The sequence below is a fragment of the Zootoca vivipara genome, chromosome 6 (genome assembly GCF_963506605.1).
Source record: "Zootoca vivipara chromosome 6, rZooViv1.1, whole genome shotgun sequence".
In the NCBI taxonomy this organism is placed as follows: domain Eukaryota; kingdom Metazoa; phylum Chordata; class Lepidosauria; order Squamata; family Lacertidae; genus Zootoca; species Zootoca vivipara.
The window spans coordinates 4,603,925-4,627,151 of NC_083281.1; the positions used below are offsets into that span (position 1 = coordinate 4,603,925).

General features: G+C 49.4%; 1 protein-coding gene across 2 annotated transcripts in view; it reads right to left on the reverse strand.

Annotated features, from left to right (window-relative positions):
* STK11 (serine/threonine kinase 11) overlaps positions 1-15,492 on the reverse strand; it is a 67,088-nt gene extending 51,596 nt beyond the window's left edge. The window contains exon 1 of one of the 2 annotated variants that reach the window (XM_035118028.2): positions 12,291-15,492. In XM_035118028.2, the coding sequence (XP_034973919.1) occupies positions 12,291-12,574 (284 nt within the window). In that variant the 5' untranslated portion in view covers positions 12,575-15,492. Of the gene's footprint in view, positions 1-10,873; positions 11,126-12,290 lie in introns of those variants that run through there. The other variant, XM_060275327.1, reaches the window with a different exon arrangement.
* Positions 15,493-23,227: the final 7,735 nt, after the last annotated feature.

Genomic DNA, 23,227 nt, shown 5'->3' on the forward strand with positions numbered 1-23,227 from the left:
AGGTTCACGCAAGGATCTCCCTCTCTGTTTACCGTCACCATGACAAGGCAGGATGTCGGAATCTGGCCGGTAGCCAAAGGCAGCCAGATGGCCAAATCAGCAAGCGAAAACCAGCGGCAGTGGGAGAGAGAGGAGGGGAGAAGAGAAAAATAACTCTCCCCTGGCGTGATCGAGAAGCTTCTCCTAGAGAGCCAGAGAGGGACGTTTGTCCCCAGCCATTAATTCTGGTGCGCTGTTCTACAGTATTGCATGGCAGGGTACAGGAACTCAAAGCAGATAACTCTTTTCACTCTGAGAGCCACATTTCCTCCCAGAGGCCACAGACTGGCAGTGTGAGGGGCCAGGGGCAAAAGTGGGTGGAGCAATATGATGTTTTACCTTTGTACAATAGGTTAGTTGCTACACACATGCTGAAACAAGCAAGCAACATGATTGAAGTTCAAGGACTTATTTCTAGGCAAAACCACCTTAGGAGGGTGTGAAACAGGGCAGGGGGTGGCTCAGGCCCCCGGGGCCTTCCCTAACCTGACCTGGAGATGTCAGGGCTTGAATCTGGGACCATCAGAGGGTTGGATTAGATGACCCTTGGTGTCTATTCCAGCTCTACAATTCTATGATCTTATAGCCATTCCCACTATGGTACATCACTTAAAAAACAAAACCCTTGTGGACCAATTAAGGGCACCTATCCACCTATCTGTTGTTGTTCTTAAACCCAAAGCATCTTGATTAACCGACTAAAACCAATATGGTGGGCCGTCCAAATAAGCCCACAAAAATTTCCACACCCGTATGTTATCTCATTACTGATAGCCATCCTGCAAAATCACAGAATTGTAGAGTTGGAAAAGGACCACGAGCGTCATCTAGTTCAGCCTCCTGCAATGCAGGACACTTTTGCCCCATGTGGGGCTCGAACCCACAACCTTGAAATTAAGAGTCTTGTGCTCCAGGACTGAGCTATCCCAGGAATGATGGGGGTGGGTGGGAACCCTTTCCAGATTGCAAAAGTTTCCTTAACAGCTGCCTAGAGGAGATCTTGTTCACCATGGGAGAGCCATTAAGGCTGGGCCACTGCAAACACACACACACACACGCACACAGAGTAAAGTCATACATCCACATTCCCAAGAACTCCCTGGGAAGACGGACGGACTGCTAAACCACTCTGAAAATTGTAGCTCAGTGAGGTGGATAGGGGTCTGCTAACAACACTCAGTATCTTTAACAAACCACAGCTCCCAGGATTGTTTAAAGTGACAAGGCACTGTTTTAAACGTCCAGTGTAAAAGGGGGCCTAGGATAGACACAGAATACCATACAGCAATGACCCCCAAAACAGGAATTTTGCACTGCTGTGCTTTATGCTTTGGAACGTAACGGCTATTTGCACACAGCTTAAGACATACCAGTACACACACACACACACACACACACACACACACACACACACAGAGCCCTTTAGAAAAATGCTCAAACGTAAACAAACAAGCCGCTCCCCTCTCTTCGAATACTCTGGGACACCCAAGGAAGCTGGACAGACAAAAGTAACTCCTCCTTCACAGAGCACATGGTCAAATGATGACATTCCCATGAGAGGCCAACAACTCTGAAGACTCTAAATGGGGATTAGACCAATTCACTGAGAAAGAGGAGGCTAGGAGGAGGCTATCAATCTCTAGTGATGGAGGAAGCTGCTGTGAATTGCGCCCCCCCCCCCCCGACCTGATCCAGCAACCAGACCCTTTCAATGTTCTTAATTGCTAACATCCAATACTGAGATGAGGGGTGCGGGTGGCGCTGTGGTCTAAACCACAGAGCCTAGCACAGGGGTCCCCAAACTAAAGCCCGGGGCCCGGATGCGGCCCAATCGCCTTCTAAATCTGGCCCGCGGACAGTCCGGGAATCAGCATGTTTTTACATGAGTAGAATGTGTTATTTTATTTAAAATGCATCTCTGGGTTATTTGTGGGGCTGCCTGGTGTTTTTACATGAGTAGAATGTGTCCTTATATTTAAAATGCATCTCTGGGTTATTTGTGGGGCACAGGAATTCATTCATTTCCCCCCCCAAAATATAGTCCGCCCCCCCACAAGGTCTGAGGGACAGTGAACCGGCCCCCTGCTGAAAAAGTTTGCTGACCTCTGGCCTAGGACTTGCCGATCAGAAGGCAGGCGTTTTGAAGGACGGGGTGAGCTCCCGTTATTCAGTCCCAGCTCCTGAAGACAAACGCTGGCTCCCTCGGCCTATAGAGCGAGATGAGCGCCGCAACCCCAGAGTCCTCCACGACTGGACCTAATGGTCAGGGATCCCTTTACCTTTAATACCGAGATGAAGGTCTACCAGGCTTGTGTGTTGAGCACGCTGCTTTATGGAAGTGAGTCATGGGCAACCTACACCCACCATGAGAGATGCCTCGAAGCCTTCCACATGTGCTGCATCAGGAAGATTTGGGGTATCTTGTGCCAGGACAGAATTCTGCACAAAGATGTGTTCTCCTGAGCCACATTCCCAGCGCTTTCCCACTCCTGTCTCAGCGACGTCACGTCCACAGAATGGAAGACGACAGGATCCCCCAAGGACATGCTCTATGGGGAGCTGGCTTCCAGCCCCAGGCCTACCGGCACGTGGCATGAAAACTGGCAATGCCAACCCTGCTGTGGGGGAACCCCTTGCAAACGACCGCTGTGTCTGGAGACAGGAGTCAGGTTGTGCATCCACAGCAGTGACCAGAGGAGGAACAACCTCTTGGGGGAGCAAAAAGAGAAGAAACACCCTTGTGCATCTGCAGCAGCACAACCAGACGCCTTCATCTGCCCTGGCTGCAACAAAACATGTCTATCCTGCATTGGTCTCTAAAGCCGCAGCAACCTTCCAACAGCTTGGCGAACTCCCGAGACAGACGGATGCCAACAAATTCCAATGCTGCCTTCAAGCTGGTCTTGGCCAGGTTTGACTGGGGTTGACACGAGCAGGGGAAAGAGAAGGGGAATGGAAAGAATGAAATCCTGCCCTACGCTGAGCTGCAAAACCCGACCTCAGAGGAACTAGGCGCACCAAAGCTAAAAAGGAACTGGAAAGGCAGTGGATGTCCAGGAAGAGCTTCTCGCAACGTAGCAAAGGCCAACAGCTGTTGCTTACAGTGCCGCAAGATGGGCCGCAACAGATGCAGGGGCCTAAACTTAGCAAGGGACTCTCAATTCTTCCACCTTCACTGGGAACTCTTCATTATGCTCACAGGGGTAGAAAGCATGCTGCCCTCCAGGTGATCTCGGACTCCAACTCCCATCAGCCCCAGGAGCCAGCTGGGTTAAAGGTCAGGGGTGATGGGAGTTTTCGTTCAACAACCTTTGGAAGGCACAGCCACTCAGGCTTGTCTACACTTTCCTAAAGCTGTTTTGTTTTTGTTTTGCATTGAGAAGCTTTTCCAGCTGGATGAGAAGCACTCCCATTTCAGGTGTTGGAATCGCGGCATCTAGTCCAACCCCCTGCGATGTTCATGCTGTGTCACTTTTAAACCTATACCCAGTTGTCCTTGCAATGCCTGCAACTTTATTTCTCCTGTTTTTAAGGGTGTGCCTGCAAATCTCCCTGGGACGATATACGTGGAAGGTGATGTCACAAATTAATAAATAACAACAAGAAGAAGAAGCAGGGTCTTAAACAGAGGCACTGACTTCACGGGCAAAAGCCCGGAGGTAATTGCTGGGGTAGCTGCCTGCCAGGCTTAGTCATGTAAGCCCTGGTAAGGGAGCAGGCAGAATCACAAAACCACAGCATTGCAGAGTTGGAAGGGACCCTAAGGGTCGTCTAGTCCAAACCCCTGCATTGCAGGGATCTTCTGCCCAATGTGGGGCTCGAACCCATGACCCTGAAATTAAAGATTCTCATGCTCCACCAACTGAGCAAGGCAAAAAAAGAGAAGAGTTATGGAGGAGGGTACTTGAAAAGCACACAGCTCAGAAATAACACAACACGCAAATAAAATGAGGACTTTAACCTTGCAGGCGTTTCCATTCTCTGTTGTGAAACTTAACACATGCAACTTATACAATGGTACCTCAGTTACAGACCCTTCAGGTTACAGACTCTGCTAACCCAGAAATAGTACCTTAGGTTAAGAACTTTGTTTCAGGATGAGATCAGAAATTGCGCGGCGGCAGCGTGGCAGGCCCCATTAGCTAAAGTGGTACCTCAGGTTAAGAACAGTTTTAGATTAAGAACAGACCTCCAGAACAAATTAAGTTCTTAACACGAGGTACCACTGTACAGGGTGAGTCTTTTAAAAGAGGCCCGTGGAACATGTGTACTCTGTATCCACAGGGCCTCTTTTAAAGGACTCACCCTGTATTTCTAGGCCTTATAGCTTTGCCAAAGCTAGCTGTGGGCTCTAGAATTATCCAGAAGAGGATAAACGACCCTGGAGGTTAAGTCCAGTCAAAGGCGACTAAGGGGTTGCGACGCTCATCTTGCTTTCAGGCCGAGGAAGCCAGCGTTTGTCCACAGACAGCTTTTTGGGTCATGCGGCAAGCAGGACTAAACCATTTCTGACACAATGGGACACCGTGACGGAAACCAGAGCGCATGGAAATGCTGTTTACCTTCCCGCCAGAGCAGTACCTATTTATCTACCTGCACTGGTGTGCTTTTGAACTGCTACCGGTAGGTTGGCAGGAGCTGGGACAGAGCAACAGGAGCTCACACCGTCACACAGATTCGAACCACCGACCTTCCAATCGGCAAGCCCAAGTGGCTTAGTGGCTTAGGCCACAGCACCACTCGCGTCCCTAGAAGAGGATAATGCTCTACATGGAAACTTTCATTGTCAACAGCTAGGGTGAAGCTCTTCTGTATTTAAGCTGGTATATCCAGAACGCTGGAGGTAGTGGGGAGGGGGTGCAGGATCCACAAAAGGAGAACTATGCACAGTAATCCGACATCAGAAATAGCACATTATCCAGAAACCAGAACACGAACATTTCAGTCCACCAGGTCACTCTGTTCCTGATCTTATCTGAAGGCATCTGCCCCAGAACAAGAGAACTTTGGCATAAGGGTGCTGAGTCAAAACCTCTATTTCCCCCCATTTGTGTCAGAAAAAAAGACAATGGCTTTCTGCCTTGCTATGAGGGTTAATTTACTTAGCAATACTACTCGAGATGCATTATTACCTATGAATGCTGCTGCAAAGGGCCGTTTTGCCTCTATTTATGCTCTAACTGAACTGTCACAGAGTGTAACTTTTGCATTCCATTGCCAGCTAACTCCAACCTTTACATTAGTGTTAGAAACGCAGATATATGAGCTATTCTCTGCATGGTTTTTGAATAGAAATGAAGTTTGTTTCAATCTTTTTCTACTAGCCTAATGTCTATCACTTAAAATTTATGGTTGCCTTGGTTTAAGAACAGCTTAGTTTATGAACAACTTGGATTAAGAACGCTGCAAACCTGGAAGTAGGTGTTTTGGTTTGTAAACTTTGCCTTGGAAGCAGAACATGTTTTGCTTCCTGTTGAGTGTGTTCCATATGTAAACCGAGTCCCCCACTGCTATGGGAAAGCATGCCTTGGTTTAAGAGGGTGGGGTATAAATAATAAATTATTATTATTATTAAGAATGCTTTGGTTTAAGAACGGACTTCCAGAATGGATTAAGTTCGTAAACCAAGGTACCATTGTATATACCACCCTATACTAGGGTTGCCGTATTTCAAAAAGTGAAAATCTGTACACAATTCGTTTTGCCCAAATTTGTTGAGCTTTTTCTTTTGCAAAATCTCAAAAGAAATTGAAGCAATGACCGGGAGATTAGACGTATGGCAACCCTATCTCTGCATGTCACAGGGCAGGGTAAAATCAGAATATAAAACCACAAAATACATAATCAATATAAGAACAAAAACAACCCAATAACACCCCCCCCCACTTCCTGCCTATCTGGAATGTAAAGCATGTGTGAACACTTGCAAATCATCCCTAATGCTTTTGGCCTGTGGTTCATGCAAAGGAGAGAGATCCCTGGAACTAAACTGGCCTGGGAGGGAGATACACCCCCAGGATGTGAGGAAGTGGCAGCCTGTCTCTCCTTCCTTCTGATTAAATTGCATTTGCCAAAGAGGGACATTCTGAGTAAACAGCACTTGCAAAAGAGAGGTGAGAGAGAAGAGAAACAGAGAGGGGTGGAGATGGAGGACCACAGCATGCTTGGAGTTCAATTCCCATCATCGCAAAGGGGCTGATGAGAGCTTCAGCTGAAACATCAGGAAGGTGCCAGGGTGGCACAGAACCACCTTCTCAGCCTCCTGCACACATGAAACCTCAAAGGGCGATGCAGATATGCTGGATTTTTTTAGGGTAGTTTAAATCCCCCGCCCCCCAAATCTCATTTTTTCCAGAAGCGGAAAGGAAACCTGGTTCTGAAGGCCTGTCTGAAGAAGTAATAACAGAGTGAAGCTGATTCAAAGGCGGCAGTGCTTACAGCCTCCCCCCCCCCCCAAAGATGAGCCAGGCGCAAAAAGATGAACAGGGGAGGCGAACGTCTCCATCCAGGCGTTTATCCAAGATTGCCTAAAGAGGCAGAAAAACCCCACGGGGCTGATGCTCAGCAGATGCCGGAACAAGCTGGGTGGATGCTGGCTTTGAAAGAGGCATCCAGCTTGGTTGGGGGGGGGGGCAGGGGTTGGCACTGTGGCAGTATTTTCAGATACCAATACCTGGGTTGTTTTTCGGGGGGGGGGGTTGATATGGTGGACCCTCGTATTTCAAAGGCCTGGGAGAACTGCATAGGCACATGGAGGAAGGAAAATGAAGGCAGGCAGGTCAGGATGCACCAGCCCAGGGGGGCAAATACTAGCTGGATTAGACTCCCCCAGTAATATGCAAAACTGACACAGAAATGCAGGGACCTGTCTTATACCGAGTCAGACCCGTTGTTCCATCTAGTTCAGTGCTGGTCTCTACCTGCTTTTGTACTACAACTCCCATCATCCCTAGCTAGCAGGGCCAGCGATCATGGATGATGGGAACTGTAGTCCAAAAGCAGCCGGAGACCACGTTGGGGAAAGACATCAGCGGTGGGCCAACCGAGCCTACCGATGGTGAAATCAATTATTTTAACAAAGCCAGCATCAAAATTAAAACCATGAAGAGCTATAAAAAGGAGGGTAAACACACAGTCTCAGTCTCTAGCAGCCTCCCACAACCTGAGCCCCTCTACATGTTTTAAATCAGGCTGGTGGGAGTTGTGGCCCAAAATGTCGGCTAGCGCTCATGGAAGTTAAAGATGTAGAGCAGGGGTCGGCAACCTGCAGCCCACGGGGGTTGCTTAAACAGCCCATGAGCCGCTCCCGAACCGAGCCGCCTGCTCAGCGAGCCCCAGCGCGCTGAGCTAAACCAGCACAGGGTGGAGCAGGGACTTCTATGGCGCCAGAAATCGATCCAGCACACGGAGCGATCTCTGTGGACGTGAACCGGCCCAGGCAAGGTAAACCTTGCAGACCCCTGATCTAGAAGTTGGGGGAAGGCTGGTCTATGTAGAACAGCAGTTGGAATCGTGCTCGGTGTGCCTGCCTGTAAGCATGTCTCACTGGCCTCTAAAGAACCTTCCCCCACAAATGAGGATAGCGAGCAATAGGAATTTAGAATCGTAGAATTGTAGAGCTGGAAGGGACCTCTGAGGGTCATCTAGTCTAACCCCCTGCAATGTAGGAGTCACAGCCCAAAAAACTTCCCCAGCTCCCTCCACTGTTCCTCATAAGGCTTGGTTTCCAGACCCTTGGTAATCTTGGTCTATCTCCTCTGCCTGCCTTCCAGCTTGTTAAGAATGCTGTCCAGAACTGGGAAAGTGGGTCTGACCAATGCAGAATAGAGTAGTACCATCACTTCCCTTGATCTCTGGACACTAGATTACTGTTGATGCAGCCAAGAACTGCATTAGCTTTTTTTGCTGCTGCAACACACTGTTGAGTCAAAGATAGACAGACAGACAGACAGACAGACACACACACACACAGAGAGAGAGAGAGTGAGGCAGGGATGAAGACCCTCGGGTCCTCCAACTCACACCCAGTGCTCAAAACCCCTCAGAGGCCAGGCGTGTTTTGTGACTTGTGTGGGTCCAATTGCGTCCACATGGAGATCTCTGGGTGCCAGGCTGGTGACTGACATCTCCATCTGGCTGGCCCATCCAGCTTTCTTAAGCAGGTCAGCAGAAGAGCTTATTTACTGCATTTCTCTCCATCCTTTTTCTCCAAGGAGTACATGGTTTACGCCAGGCATCCCCAAACTGCGACCCTCCAGATGTTTTGGCCTACAACTCCCATGAACCTAGCTAACAGGACCAGTGGTCAGGAATGATGGGAACTGTAGTCCAAAACATCTGGAGGGCCGAAGTTTGGGGATGCCTGGTTTACGCCCCCCTCCGTTAATTCCTATGACGACCCCGTAAGGTAAGTTAAGAGGCTGTGACAGATTCCAAGGTCACACCGTGAGATTCCTGATGGGAGTGGGGATTCGAACCCTGATCTCCCAGGTCCTCGTCCAACACTCTATCCACTGTACCCCACTGGCTTCCTAGAGCACTTCTGCTATGGGGCAGCTCTATAAATTAAGTAGGCAAATAAACACAGTGGTACCTCTGGTTACGGACGGGATCCGTTCCAGAGCTCTGGTCGGATTCCAAGGTTTCCACAACCGGAGATTTCTGTTCTGCGCATGCGCGAGCAGCAAAACCTGGAAAAATACTTCCGGGATTGCTGCTTTCGCAACCAGAAGTTTATGTTACCCGAGGGTAATGTAAGCTGAGGTTCTACTGTATGGGAAAAGAAAAAATGTCACTTTCAGAAGTACAGTATCTGAAATATTTTCCTTGAAGCTTGCATTTGTTTTAGTCTGGATTTTTTTATTTAATGGTTTAACATGCTTGTGATGTTTTTCTTTAATATATAAAGTGTTATTGAAATGAAATGAATAATAAAAAAATAGATTCCACAGCAAGAAAGAAAAGAAATGTGCCTAGACATTCCATTGTGGCGACCGCAACCCAGGTTTAAGGTGCCATTTGGCAATTAGCTTACATACCTGAGTTTCTATCATTGCTAGCAACGTCTGAAGGGCCACAGGCGCCTGATAAGGAAACATGGGTTGCCTCTACTGGCTGCAAAGTTCTCGGCCCAGGCAAGTCTCAACAGCACTGCACTGTTTTCCTAGGCTGGCAAGGACGTGGCAAGGCTTGTTCGCCAGCAGGTCCCAGGACAAGTTACAACAATTAAAAAACCAGTATTAAACACAGGCAGATCAGACTGCAGGTACAAGCATAGGGTGCATCCTGGAAAAGGACACGCGACGTGTCAAAAGGCCAGGGTAAAGAGGTGCCCCATCGGTCTTTGCTGAAAGCTGTCCAGTGAAGGTGCCAGGTGCAGCTCTGTGGGGAAGGAGTTCCACACCTCAGCCTGCACAAGTGAGGTTATCTTGGTTAAGCAAAGCAGGAGGAGATGCCGCTGGAGTTTACACCTGCACAACCAATCCAGAGGGTTCATGCTGCCTGGCCAATTGCAGAGGCAGATATTGCACAAAGGGAGGGAGGGGGGCACTCTTTGGCCCTCCAGAAGCTGCTGGAATACAACTCCCATCATGTCCAACCACTGACTGGGGCAGATGGGAGTTGTAGTCCCAGAAACATCTGGAGGGCACCCAAGTTAATCACCCTTGTTCTTGAGCAGGGGGCAGCAAACCTTTTCAGCTGTGGGCCGGTCCACTGTCCCTCAAACCTTGTGGGGAGCCGGACTATTTTTTTGGGGGGGGGAGAGAATGAAAGAATTCCTATGCCCCACAAATAACCCAGAGATGCATTTTAAATAAAAGCACACATTCTACTCATGTAAAAACACAAGGCAGGCCCCGCGAATAACCCAGAGATACATTTTAAATAGAAGGACACATTCTACTCATGTAAAAACACACTGATTCCTGGACCGTCCGCAGGCCGGATTTAGAAGGCAATTGGGCCAGATCCGGCCCTTAGTTTGCCTACCCATGTTCTTGAGGATACCTGCCCAATACTACAGTCAAACCTCTACTTACCACTACCTCTTCTTACAGTTGTTCCAAGTTGCGACTGCGGCAAACCCGGAAGTAACCGGCGGGTTTGCTGCCGTTTGCGCATGCGCAATTGCCGTTCACACATGCGCAGAAGTGGACAATCACCGCCCGCGCCTGCCCACAACAGCACCTCTCCCAGCGACCCGTTTCGACCTCTGGACGAACCTCCGGAACAGATTATGGTAGCAAATAGAGGTTCCACTGTACTGGGGAGAAACTGCTGCCCAGGAGGCCACTTTGAACAACCCACGAGCACAACAATATCAAACCACGCAGGATGCCTCCAGCAGATGCCGTCGCATTTTCTATAACTTGCAAGCCAGTGGGTTTGTCTAGCTCCGATCTATATTCCAGCTCTCATTTATTTTTGCCAATTCTGGTTATTCCCTGGGAGGTGATTTGCTCAAGTGCACCCCACCACTGAAAAGTGCCAGAAAGTGAAGCTGGGAAGACACTGGCAGGGAGATGCCCCTCCACCATCACAGATCGAGACTTCCCTGGCACAGACAAGGCACAAAAAGAAACCTAGAGAGACTCACAAGTGAATAGGGTACAGGAGCAGGGGCCCCCTAACTGTTTCTGCCTGGGCTGTCGCCCAAAGCACCTTCTGACAGCCCTGAGAGGGAATCCATAACTGTTCCTCCTGCCTGAGGAAACAACTCCGACAGACAATTGGCACCAATCACCACCCAGCAAGTACACATCCGAACACGGGAGTTGAGCCAGCCAGTAGCAGACCATAGTACAGTATTTGCAAATCGCCCCAACCCCCTTACCTCCAACTGCTGTCCCGTGGGACCCCCATAGTCAATCCTGGAGCTCCAACTTTTACGACAGAAACGCCAGCAGGTGGCTGTTTTCTCTGCTTCACAATCACACATTTTTCGAAAGTACAAACCATTTTCCTTTCGAAGGCCACATAACCTTAGGGGAAGGGGGAAGGGGAATCCGCTGTAGGCCGGAGCCGAGCAGTGAGAGGGGGCTGGGCCGAATGCAGGCATGGCCAAATATGGCCCTCTAGCTGTTTTGGGACTACAACTCCCATCATCCCTAGCTAACAGGACCGGAGGTCAGGGATGATGGGAATTGTAGTCCCCAAACTACATGGAGGGCCATGTTTGGCCATGCCTGGCCTAATGTGTGCACCCATCCCTTCCTGCAACCACTTCTCCCACCTCTTTGCTATTAGGCAGAGGGCAGCATATATCCTCCTAGGCCAGAGGTTCCCAACACTTGCTGTAGGAAGAACATAACAGCCTGCCTGCTAGATCAGGCCAAAGGGGGGGGGGCATCGAGACCGGCATCCTCTTCTCACATTGGCCAAGCAGACGGCCCCATGGGAAGCCCATAAGCACGACCTGAGTGCAAGAGCAACTTTCCCCCCTTCTGAGTTCCAGCAATGGAAAATTCCCTCCAATGCAGGAGGCAAAACACAGCCACCGGACAAAACCCATCGATAGCATCCTCCTCCTCCTTCAATTTATCTAATCCTCTTTCAAAGACATCCAAGTTGGCAGCCATCACTACGTCTTGTGGGAATGAATTCTGCAGTAAAAGGTAAAGGACCCATGGAAAGTCAAAGGCAATTCTGGGGTTGCGGCACTCATCTCACTTTTCAAGCCGAGGGAGCTGGTGTTTGCCCGCAGACAGCTTTCCGGGTCCGTGTGGTCAGCAGCACTAAACCACTTCTAGTGCAACGGAACACCGTGACAGAAACCAGAGCAGCGCACGGAAACGCCCTTTACCTTCCTGCCACAGCGGCACCTATTTATCTACTTGCACTGGCATGCTTTCAAACTGCTAGGTTGGCAGGAGCTGGGAGATCACTCTGTTGTGGGGATTCGAACTGCCGACCTTCTGATCGGCAAGCCCAAGAGGCTCAGTGATTTAGACCACAGTGCCACCCGCGTCCCTGGCATTTCCGTGCGCTCTGGTTTCCATCATGGCATTCCACTGCGCCAGAAGTGGTTTAGTCTTGCTGGCCACATGACTTGGAAAGCTGTCTGCGGACCACCACCAGCTCCCTCAGACTGGAAGCGAGATGAGCGCCACAACCCCATAGCCGCCTTAACCGTCCAGGGGTCCTTTACCTTATTCTGCAGTGACGTGCTACGAAGACATACCTACTCATTTTTTGTAGGTATGGACCCACCCTCCCCCCCAAACCCTCCCCCCCCAAACCCCAACACTCACTTTTTAACATTGGCCTCCCCGTTGGGGATCCTCCGCAGCTTCTTCTTTTTCAGGATCTTGACTGCTCTCCTACAGAGGGTTTCGGAGTCCAGCATCTCCTTGACCTTGCCGTAGGATCCTTCCCCAAGCAGGTCCCCCATCAGGTACTTCCCTATGAGCTTTGCCCTTTTCCGGCGGGGCTGGTAGATCACTTCCGTAGAGTCTATGCGGTGGATGAAAGTATCCATGCCCACCGAGATCAGTTCGCTTTCGACAAACATCCCCAACTGCTGGGAATCCTCCATCGCGAATCAAAATGACCCAAGCCTGTTTGTGTTCTACGACGACGAAAACAAGTGTGCGTGTGTGCCAAAGTTTAAAAATCCACTTTCCTGGTGTATCGGATGCTCCCTTTTTACTCCCAGTTTTTTTGGGGTGGGGTGGGTGTGGAAGAAGGATGTTCAGCGAAGGTAAATAGGGATTCCCAAAAAGATTGTACAAACGTTTTAACTTCCAAATGAAAAATAAAAGCCTATGAGAACTTTTCTCTCGAGCCCAGGAGGGCCCTACAGAGATCCAGCACCTCGTTCCAATACTTATAGAGCTTCTCTTAAACAATATGTGGAGGATGGGGGAAAGCAACAAAGTTGATTTACAGTCAGCAAAAATCTTGTTTTTGCTCCTCCAAGTCTTTCACATCAGGTAATGTTCTCCTGAAGAAGTCCAAGGTGTTTCCCCCCTTCCTTGAGGACCTAAATCATCTTCAAGAATACTTCCTGCGTTCAGAAACAGAAAGCTAGTCTCTCGGAGGGTGTTCCATTGCTAGCAAGGCATGGCAGCTCCTGTTTCCAAACTGTGAGGTGAAGAATCAAGGTGCCCAAACCCACCCCTCGGCTTTGACCACTCTCACCACCCAGCTACAACCTCCGATGAGAGTCCTCTCAGCCGTTCGGAAGCTGGAACCAAGTCTTTTTAAAGGAATTTTCAATACTGATTTCAACTGCTTCTCTTCCACACTTGACAAAGGTTCGAGGCCTTCCGTGTCTAGTAGGTACTACCAGGGGCATCCTTCAACCACTTGGGGTCTACCTGACACATGATGTGTCACCCCACTGCTTCAGGTATTAAGGCAGGCAGGCAGGCAGCGCAAACCCTATTCAAGTCTCCCAGAACTAAGCACCCACAAAAAGAGAGAGAATGGGATGGTGCTTGAGCAAGCTCTCCTGAGGCAAGTTTAAGCTTACACAATTCATCTAGCTTAAGCAACTGTCTTGAAAAAAGAGGGGAAGCCTCTAAACATCCTGCTCTTGGGGAACCCCCTCTACCTTCAAGCTATACTGCAGCAACTCCAGGCTTTTGAAGGCATCACTCAGAACAGATTGATCCCATTAGTGCCAGACTCCTGACCGATCTTGCTGAGTAATTAAGTCCCTTTCTGAATGGACACGCACACAGTTCTGTTTATGTGGCCTTCCGATCTAAATAAGGAAATGCAATGTGATGTTCACAAGCCCAGAGAGTCAAGAGAAAGTTATCCTTGGCACATGAGTGGGGAAAAGAAAAAAGAAGGAATTGAGAGATTTTCCCTTGACAGGTAATTGTACCGTTCCCACAAGAGACCAAGATGCCTGTCAAACAGGTGGGGAGAATATTTACTTGGGGGGGGAGAGAAAGTTGGCTCTTTCCTCCCAAATCCCTAATGGGGCTCTTCTTTCTTTTGAAAAGCTTCAATAATCCCCAAGTATCTTCCTCTTGACAAGATTGGCACCCACAAAATTAGGGAATCCTTATGTGGAGCTTCCTCCCTCTACAGGAGGGGCGGAAGGGAAATCTGTAGTATGGGAGATGCCTCAGAGGGGAAAAAATGTTAAGGGACAGAAAGTACCTGGTCCCTTCTCAGCCAGAGAGAACTTAAGAGCTAAAAGGAAAACAAGTGCCAGTTGGGATTGGGGGTGGGAGGCAGCTATAACACTTCTCTCAAATGGTGGCAATTAATGAGGGCTACACAAGGGTGACAGCTCTCTGCAAAGGCAAGTGGGGTGAGGAAGAGAAAATCTGACCCTAATAGAAGGGGCAACAGAAGCGAAAAAATAACACCACCACAAGGGAAGAAGAGGTAAGGGTCTTCCCTTCTCAGAAGAATTTCTAAATTGGAAAAAGGGGAGGGGGAAGAGGGAAGTCGGTTAACGGAAACACCTCTGCTTAACGTAATACTCTTTGACTTAATTCCCCGTCACAATTTCTAACAGGAGGAATCACTAACCCGTCCACAAAAAAAGAGGCAAGTATCCTTTCAACTCAGGATCACTCCTCCCCAATGAAAAAGGGGGTTCAATTCCTCATGAGATTCAACTTAAAAAATAGGGTGGGGAGAAGGATCTTTCCTCAAGAAGGGTCACTGGCTGTCACCCAAGAGTTCCCTACAATTTCTTCCCCAATCTCCCCCTTTTACGAATGGGGTGGGAGAAAATAAATGTCACTAATTGGCACACACACACACACACCCAAAAAAAAGAAAGAAAAAGAAAGGGTTGGGAACTGGGATTAACTAATGGACTTTCACGAATAAAAATTGGGGAAGAAACTTTCCTCCGTAAGGGGAGGGAGGGGAAGAAGGGCCCTGAATTGCCAGAGCAGTCAATTAACAGAACTATCAGTAGATTTGCCTTCCCTAAAGGACAGGCTACCAATCTCCACCCCACAAAACCCCAACACCAAGTGTGTGTCAATATATATATATTTACACATACACACACACTTTTCTCTATTTAAATAAAAAATATAAATTATATAAAAATAGCTTATTCCACCACCCTCCCGTCCACAAACACACAGATCCTCTCCCCTCCGCCTCCCCCCTGCAAAGAGAGCCCCCCCCCAAACTTCCTTCTCACACACACACGGCTTAAAATGAATATGGGGAGTCTGCTGCTTATGAGGGGGAGCCTTCCCCACCCACCCCAGGAAAAAAAATAACTAGGCCCAAGCCCTGCGCTCAAGTAGCAGGGGGGGTGAGTGAGAGTCCTTTTGGGACCCCTCCCCCCTCGAGCCTGACGGGGAATAGGTGGGTGGGATGGGGGGGGCTCTGCCGCTCCCCAAGGGGCGGCTATGTGGGGGGCTGGCTGGCCGGCTGCTCCCCTCCCCTGACTACGTCAAAGCCGCCTCGCCCCTCTCCTTGCCTTCCTGCCGCCGCAGCTAACACGCCGCCGCCATTTTGTTTACCTCCCCCCTCCTCCGAGCATGCGCAATCCGCGCGCTCTAGTACTGGCTAGGGCCAAAAAAACCACAAAAATGATGCCCCGCCCCACCGCAGCGTCCTCTCGCTGTCATAGGTCATTTCCCCTCGTCGTTCTCGCCCGATTGGCTAAGCGGCCTCTGCCTCGCCTCGCGGGAGGTGGAGGAGGAGATTGGTGATTGGGTGATTGGGGGCGCGGGGCGGGGGGGAGCGGGGTTGCCATGGGGACGCGTAAGGGGAGGCCGGCTTGGGCCTGCTCGACGCCTAAGAGGTGAGTACGCGCGCTGGCGCCAGCCAATGGGGTTTGACCCGCCTGACGCTGCCGGACTACAACTCCCACAATCCCCGGCACGTCGCCTAGTCAGGCCGGGGCTGATGGGGGTTGTAGTTCGAGATGTCTGAAGGGAATAAAAGAGGAAGGAAAGGACACGGTTGAATATGAGCCAACTCCTAGGGGCTATGGCCCCCACAAAGTTAACGGCCATTCCCATTCAAATGACGTGTGTGCGATCAATAATGTGTGGCAAGACTTACTTGGGCTCCCCCCCCCCCGATATTATATTCAAGTTGGCACCCCTGAATGGTTGGCATCAGTCTGTCTCAAGAGGCAGCGCAGGAATGTGCCATTGGGAGTGAAGTCAAACTACTGTACTGGGGACTGGCAGCGGCCGATTATTGGTCCTTCCAAATTTCAGCAGTGCCTTGCGCGACAGCAAATTTCGGTGTCCTCTCTCACCACCTGTTCTCATTCACTACGTAGGAACCGCTACAGCGGGAAGGTAAACGGCGTTTCCATGTGCTGCTCTGGTTTGCCAGAAGTGGCTTTGTCATGCTGGCCACATGACCTGGAAGCTATACGCCGGCTCCCTCGGCCAATAATGCGAGATGAGCGCGCAACCCCAGAGTCGGTCACGACTGGACCTAATGGTCAGGGGTCCCTTTACCTTTACCTATGTACAGGTAGGTAGCCGTGTTGGTCTGAGTCGAAGCAAAATAAAAAAATTCCTTCAGTAGCACCTTAAAGACCAACTAAGTTTATATTTTGGTATGAGCTTTCGTGTGTGCATGCACACTTCTTCAGAGTTCTGAAGAACTCTGGTCTTAGTTGGTCTTTAAGGTGCTACTGAAGGAATTTTTTTTATTTTGCTACGTTATATGTAGTTTACAAATGCTCATTTACAAAGCTATTGCACTACCAAGTTTACTGTACACTTGTGAAACATGGGCTGCTTGTAAATACCATCTCCAACTCCTTGGAAGATTCCATCAACGGCGTCTCCGAAATAGCTTACACATCACTTGGGAAGAAAGGCGAACTAATGCCAGTGCATTGGAAGAAGCAAAGATCCCCAGTGTCGAAGCAATGATTCTGAAACATCAACTTCGTTGGACTGGTCATGTTGTTCGGATGCCTGATGATCGTCTTCCAAAGCAACTCCTCTATTCCGAACTTGAAAATGGAAAGCGTCATGCTGGTGGTCAACAAAAGAGGTTGAAAGATTCTCTCAAGGCAAACAAACAAACAAAAAAATGTAGTATAAACACCGGCAACTGGGAAACACTGGCCTGCGTGCGCTCCAGTTGGAGAACAGCCTTTGCCAAAGGTGTCGTGGGCTTTGAAGATACTCAAACTCAGGGCACAAGGGATAAACGTGCTAAGAGGAAGGCACACTTGGCAAATCCACACTGTGATCAACTCCTGCCCGGAAACCTATGTCCCCACTGTGGAAGGACGTGCGGATCCGGAATTGGCCTCCACAGTCACTTACAGACTCACTGTTAAGACCATGTTTATGGAAGACAATCTTACTCGGCTATGAGGGATTGCCAAATAAGAAGCAGCATTGTGGCACCTTGCAGCTCAGCGCCCAGTGCAGTGGAACTCTGCACTGTGGCTGGAGAGACTGATAGGGGAGAGACATATTTCGTTGCAGCCGGGGCAGGTGAAGGTGTCCAGCTGTGCTGCTGCAGATGCACCATGGCGTTTTTTTCCTCCTCCTCCTTCTCTGCGCTGCAACTAAGTGAGTTAGTCTCTATTTCCCAGGATCGGGTCCTTACTGGGGCAACCCAGCAAGATGTGTGGGATATAAATAGTAAAATTATCATTATGCAATGTGATGTCTCTGTTTTTATCGGATAAATGTTGGAGGGTATGATAAATGCAATGGCAAGAGTGCCTCTTGGCATGTGAAGGGGGCCTTGACACTAGCCTGGCATGTGTGAGCAGCATAGCTGCCAAGTTATCCCCTTTTTTAAGGGATTTTCCCTTATGCTGAATAGGCTTCCTCGCGAGAAAAGGGAAAACTTGGCAGCTATGGTGAGCAGAGATGGAAGCCAGAGACACAGAGACATGCTCGCCCCAAAGCTGTGATTTATGGAGAAGTGAGATCTTCCTGGGTGTTAATGTTGTGAGCCCCACCAATCTCTTCTCAGGTTGTAGATACGTGCAAATAAAATCATATGCTGCATCCTAATATCACCCAAAGGCTCCGCTGACCTTAATTCCACGGAAGCCGAACTCTGGGCATGCTCTGGAACCCCTGGCACCTGTCTAAACCCAGACAAGCTTCCTGGGTTCCTGTCGGTGAGCGCCACTCTGCAAAAGAATACGGCAGGCTGATTGAGTGTTGTGCATTTCAGGTAGTGGTTTCAAGCCGCTTGCCGGAGGAGTCAAAAGAAACTTGATCGGATTCCTGCTACCTTAGCAGCTGAGACTTTGGTGCTTGAGGCAGGACAGAGGTCAGCTCAGGTTGCGGTGGGTTCAGCCATTGGGGGCAAGACAAACTGGCATGCCTATGATTTAAGGGGGCAAACTTCTTTTCCAGATCTTTATTTAACTCCTTCCTTTTTGCCTATAAGTGTGCATAACTTCTTTTATCTTCATCATTAATATATTGATTTTCCTGTGTCCCAATTTCTTCCTCTAACTTTTTCACCTCTTCTTCTTGTTTTTTCCCCCAATTGACTGGATTCCCTAATACTAATTCCCCTCATCACTGCTTTAATTGTATTCCATATTATTGCTTGAGTACCGGTACTTTGCCCCTTCTAATTAATCTCCCATATTCTTTCCCTATCTTATTTACTGTTTGACTGTTATTGAAGATCCTCGTATCTAACCTTCAACTTCTGGCTTCCTAATAATGTTTCTTTATTTTTAATACCGTATTAACCAATGCATGGTCGGTTACCTTTATTATTCCACGGGGAGAACTTCTTAGGGCTTGGAAGAGCTGTTTGAAAAACCCACAGGCACCATGTTAAAGTGGAAGTCGGGAGCAATAGTTCACCAGGCGTCAAATAAGCTCTTTATTCAAAGAAATGGAACAGCTCAGGCCTAGTGAGCGCAGCGTTCCTGTCAAGGTAAAGCCATACCCTCCAACATTTTCCCGATGAAAATAGGGACATCCCATTCCATAATGATAATTTTACTATTTATACCCCACACATCTTACTGGATTGCCCCAGCCACTCTGGGCAGCTTCCAACACATATAACAACATAATAAAACTTTTTTTAAAAGAACTTCCCTATATGGCAGAGGATATCAACCTTTTTGAGTCCACGAATCCCTTGACCAACTACATTCTTTCTACGGCTCCCCTGTGGGGCTCAGGAGCCCAGTTATGCCACCCCTTGCCGGCAGAGCTTGCAGCCCCTCACCGTTTTTCGAACAGGCTCCCTTGTGGAGTGTCTCCTCAGCTTCCTCTCTTCTCCCTTCTTGGGGGTCCTCTGGTCAGTTGCAGGTGTTGCCCCTGGTATCTGAGTTCCCCCCACCCCCGCCCCAGAGAGAGGTGCCTCCTCACAAAGGCCCCATGGCCCCATGCAACAAACAGCTGTGCAAGCCTTTGGGAGGCAGAAACACCAGAGGGCATCAGAGGAGGGAGGGGGGGAAAGAGGGACAGAGGCCAGTATTGCCCACGGCACCCCTGTCCATCATTCAAGGCACCCCAGGGTGCCACGGCACACAGGTTGAAAACCACTATTCTACAGGATTGCTTTCAGGTGGCTTGGGGGTCGGATAACTCTATACCCTCCCAACATTTCTCCAATGAAAATGGGGAAGTCCTGAGGAAAAGCGGGACATTCCGGGGTCAAATCAGAAACTGGGGCGGCTTCTCTAAATCAGGGACGTCCCTGGAAAACAAGGACACTTGGAGGGTCTGAAATCTCCTCACTGCTGAAGAGGTCAATGTGACTTCCTTTCTGAGGGAAGCTTGCCCCCGCACCAGGCTGGACGGTTCTGCAAGCAGATCCCCTGTTTGTGCATTGTAGGATGCTTCGCGCCGGCTAAATTTAGTACCTTTGCTACAGATCAGGAAAGCCAGGCTTTGAGCAAGATAGAGAGGGGTTAGGTTATGCCTGGAAACTAAAAGAAAGCTGCTAGCAAGTCCATTCAGGGCGAAGGGTGGGGAATCTCAGGCCTTGGGGGCCCAAATGCAGACTTCCAAGCCGACCTGACCTTCCGAGTTCTTGCTGTAACACATTGTTTGTTGTTGTTTAGTCGTTTAGTCGTGTCCGACTCTTCATGACCCCATGGACCAGAGCATGCCAGGCACTCCTGTCTTGCACTGCCTCCCGCAGTTTGGTCAAACTCAGGTTCGTAGCCTCGAGAACACTGTCCAACCATCTCGTCCTCTGTCGTCCCCTTCTCCTAGTGCCCTCAATCTTTCCCAACATCAGGGTCTTTTCCAGGGAGTCTTCTCTTCTCATGAGGTGGTCAAAGTATTAGCGCCTCAGCTTCAGGATCTGTCCTTCCAGTGAGCACTCAGGGCTGATTTCCTTAAGAATGGATAGGTTTGATCTTCTTGCAGTCCATGGGACTCTCAAGAGTCTCCTCCAGCACCATAATTCACATACCACACCCCTTATCTGAAGCGACACCCCCTCAATCCAGGCCACACCCCTCACCAGCCCTGCTTTGCACATTCCTCAAGTGTTTTTGCCTGACCAAACTGTGTCCTGGCGCAGCTCTGATAACGCCTCTCGCCTGTTAGGATGGCAGATGGAGAAGGGTGATTATAAGAAAAATACAGGCCATATGTGGAGATATGAAAGCCATCTTCAAATCTCTAAAGCAGAGCTTTCCAAACATTGGCGCACTTTTTATACATGAATCATTTCGCGTCGCCGTAATTCAGTTTTACCGGCAAACCTTTCCAGCCCTGGGAGGAGCGCAGGGAGCGTTCGTGTGACTGCGGCTACACACTGCAGCCGACACACTAGCGTGTTGTATGTTTATGTTGTGAACGGCCCTGCTATCCTCGGATGAAAGGTGGTATAAAACATTAAATAATAATAACAACTCTGCATGCAAAGCAGAAGCTCTCACCTGCGGGTTGCAGTCTTTATCACTGCCACCATCATCCCTGTGGACTGACTCAGTTCCCTTTGGCAAATTGAGGAACCCTAGACTTGGCAGAGACCCTGAGGGCCATCTAGTCAAACCCTCTGCAGTGCAGGAATCTTTTCCCCCCAAAGTAGCCCACGGCCCTGAGTTTAAGAGATTCACGCTGTACCAACAAAGCTACCCTGCAGGCAATTTTCCCCTGCACGATCCCTGGAAGGAGGAACGGCTCCTCACCTTTCCTGCACATGTCTGGGTCGCTCCACTAGGAAGCAGTAGAGGCATGCAGAACCGGAGCTGCTAATGTAAATGACATATCTCAGCGTTTAGGAGAGGCAAAGGCAGGGGAGAAAGTGGTTGCGTTTAGAAAGACCTTTGTCCCATCTCCCTGGCGTTTCCTCAGCAGCTAACTTCCCTAAGAGCGAGCCTGTTGGATGAGGCCAACAACAACCCACCCAGCCCAGCATCCTGTTCTCACAGCGGCTGACCAATTCAACAGGACCTGAGCACCTCTCTGGCCGTTCCCAACAATTGATACTCGCCTCCCTATTATTGCTATTTTATCCTCACTACAACCCTGCAGGGCAGCTCAATCTGAGGGAGACTGGTCCCTCCACAAGCTTCTCTCGTGGCTGAGGATCCCAACCCTGCTCTCTTTCTTTCGGATCCCAAGCCGGCACCGGCTTGCTACTCTATGCACACCACCACTGACTCTCCCTCTCACTGCTTGTGAGTGGTGCAACCACCCATTTTATTTATTTATTTTTTTGCAGTGAATGTTGGCCTCCAGTTTGAGAATCCTGGAAAGGGCCCACACAGCTACTGGAAGGGGAAGCCGGTTCCCAGAAGGGGGTGGGGGAGGCTGGATCGATTGAGCAGGGCCTGCAGCGCAGGAGAAACCTGAGCGCTCAAGAGTCGGTGCTGGTGGTGAGAGCCTCTGCTGAGGCTGCTCCTGGGTTGGTTTGCATCTGCTGCAGCCAGCCAAATCTCCCTTTCCTCCTCTCAAGAGCCAGCCTGTCTGTCTCTCGCAAGAGGACGCCGTGTCCTGCAGAAAACATTTGACAGACAGCAGCTGCCCTGGCAGAACTGAAGGCTAGCAAGCTCAGAAGTAGCCTCCCCATATAGATTTTGGAGAACACTTTGAGAGAAGCAGTGACGTTCCTATCACCAAGAGGGCCATAGCTACCCAGGGCCGGGGGTGCCATGCGGCGTGCATGGCCCTGGCACTGAAATTTGTGGGTGCCCAGGCCCCAGGGAGTTGCGGATCCTCCAAGTGCCCCTATTTTCCAGGGGTGTCCCTGATTTAGAGAAGCCCTCCCGGTTTCCCATTTGATCCCGGAATGTCCGAGCGAAGTAAAGGTCCTTGGAAATCCAGCTTGCAGCTTCTGCTGTTCACGGAGGGAGAAGGAAGGACAGCAACCTGCTGGTTCGGATAATGCGGGGAATTTCCAAAGGCGTAGGGAGAAGGGGAAGAAAACAAAACAATCTGGGAAGTGGCTTCCCGTATGCCAATCCCTCATTCCACGACCTTAGGTCCAGTCTAATCAAACAGTGAACTGTGAAACAGACTGACTTGTACATTGCTTATGAGTATTCCAGAGTATTCCCCCTCCCTTGCTTATGAATATTCCAAACCCCTTGCCCTTTAATGTTCAGCTTCCATTAAAACCAGAGGAGCAAGTTTCTAGTCCCCATTACTTGCGGAGATGTAAGGACGGACCCTCCAAGTGTCCCTCTTTTCCTGTGACAAATTCTGGATTTACAGAAGCCGTCCCAGTTTCTGATTTTATCCCAGAATGTCCCGCTTTTCCTTAGGATGTCCCTATTTTCATCAGAGAAATGTTGGAGGGTCTGGAGTTATGTGACCCCCCCCTTCCCCCGAGCCAAGGAGATAAGTAACTATACAACCTTTAGAAGACATCTGAAGGTAGCCCAGTATAGGGAAGTAAAAAAAAAAGTTTAATGATTTATTATGTTGGAATAATAATAATTATTATGGAACAGGACGTCTCTATTTTCATTGGAAAAATGTTGGAGCATATGTAAGGAGAAGTGTGCCAGTAGGGTTCTGGCCCACACTCTCAACTGAGAGCGACAGCCTCAGAGAACCACACAGACAAAAGTCCCATGCATTATAGAATCACAGAATTGGAGAGTTGGAATGGGACCACGAGGGTCATCTCGTTCAACTCCCTGTAATGAAGAAATCTTTTGCCCAACATTTACAAAAGAGGGGATTCTAAATATTCAAATAAACAAAATAAAATAATGTCAACGATAATAAAAAAGACTATTGTTTCCTTTTGTAGGGTGAACGCTTCTGCCACTTCCTTCTGCAGCTTCAGGGCTGACAAAGGAGAAAGTGAAACTAGATAT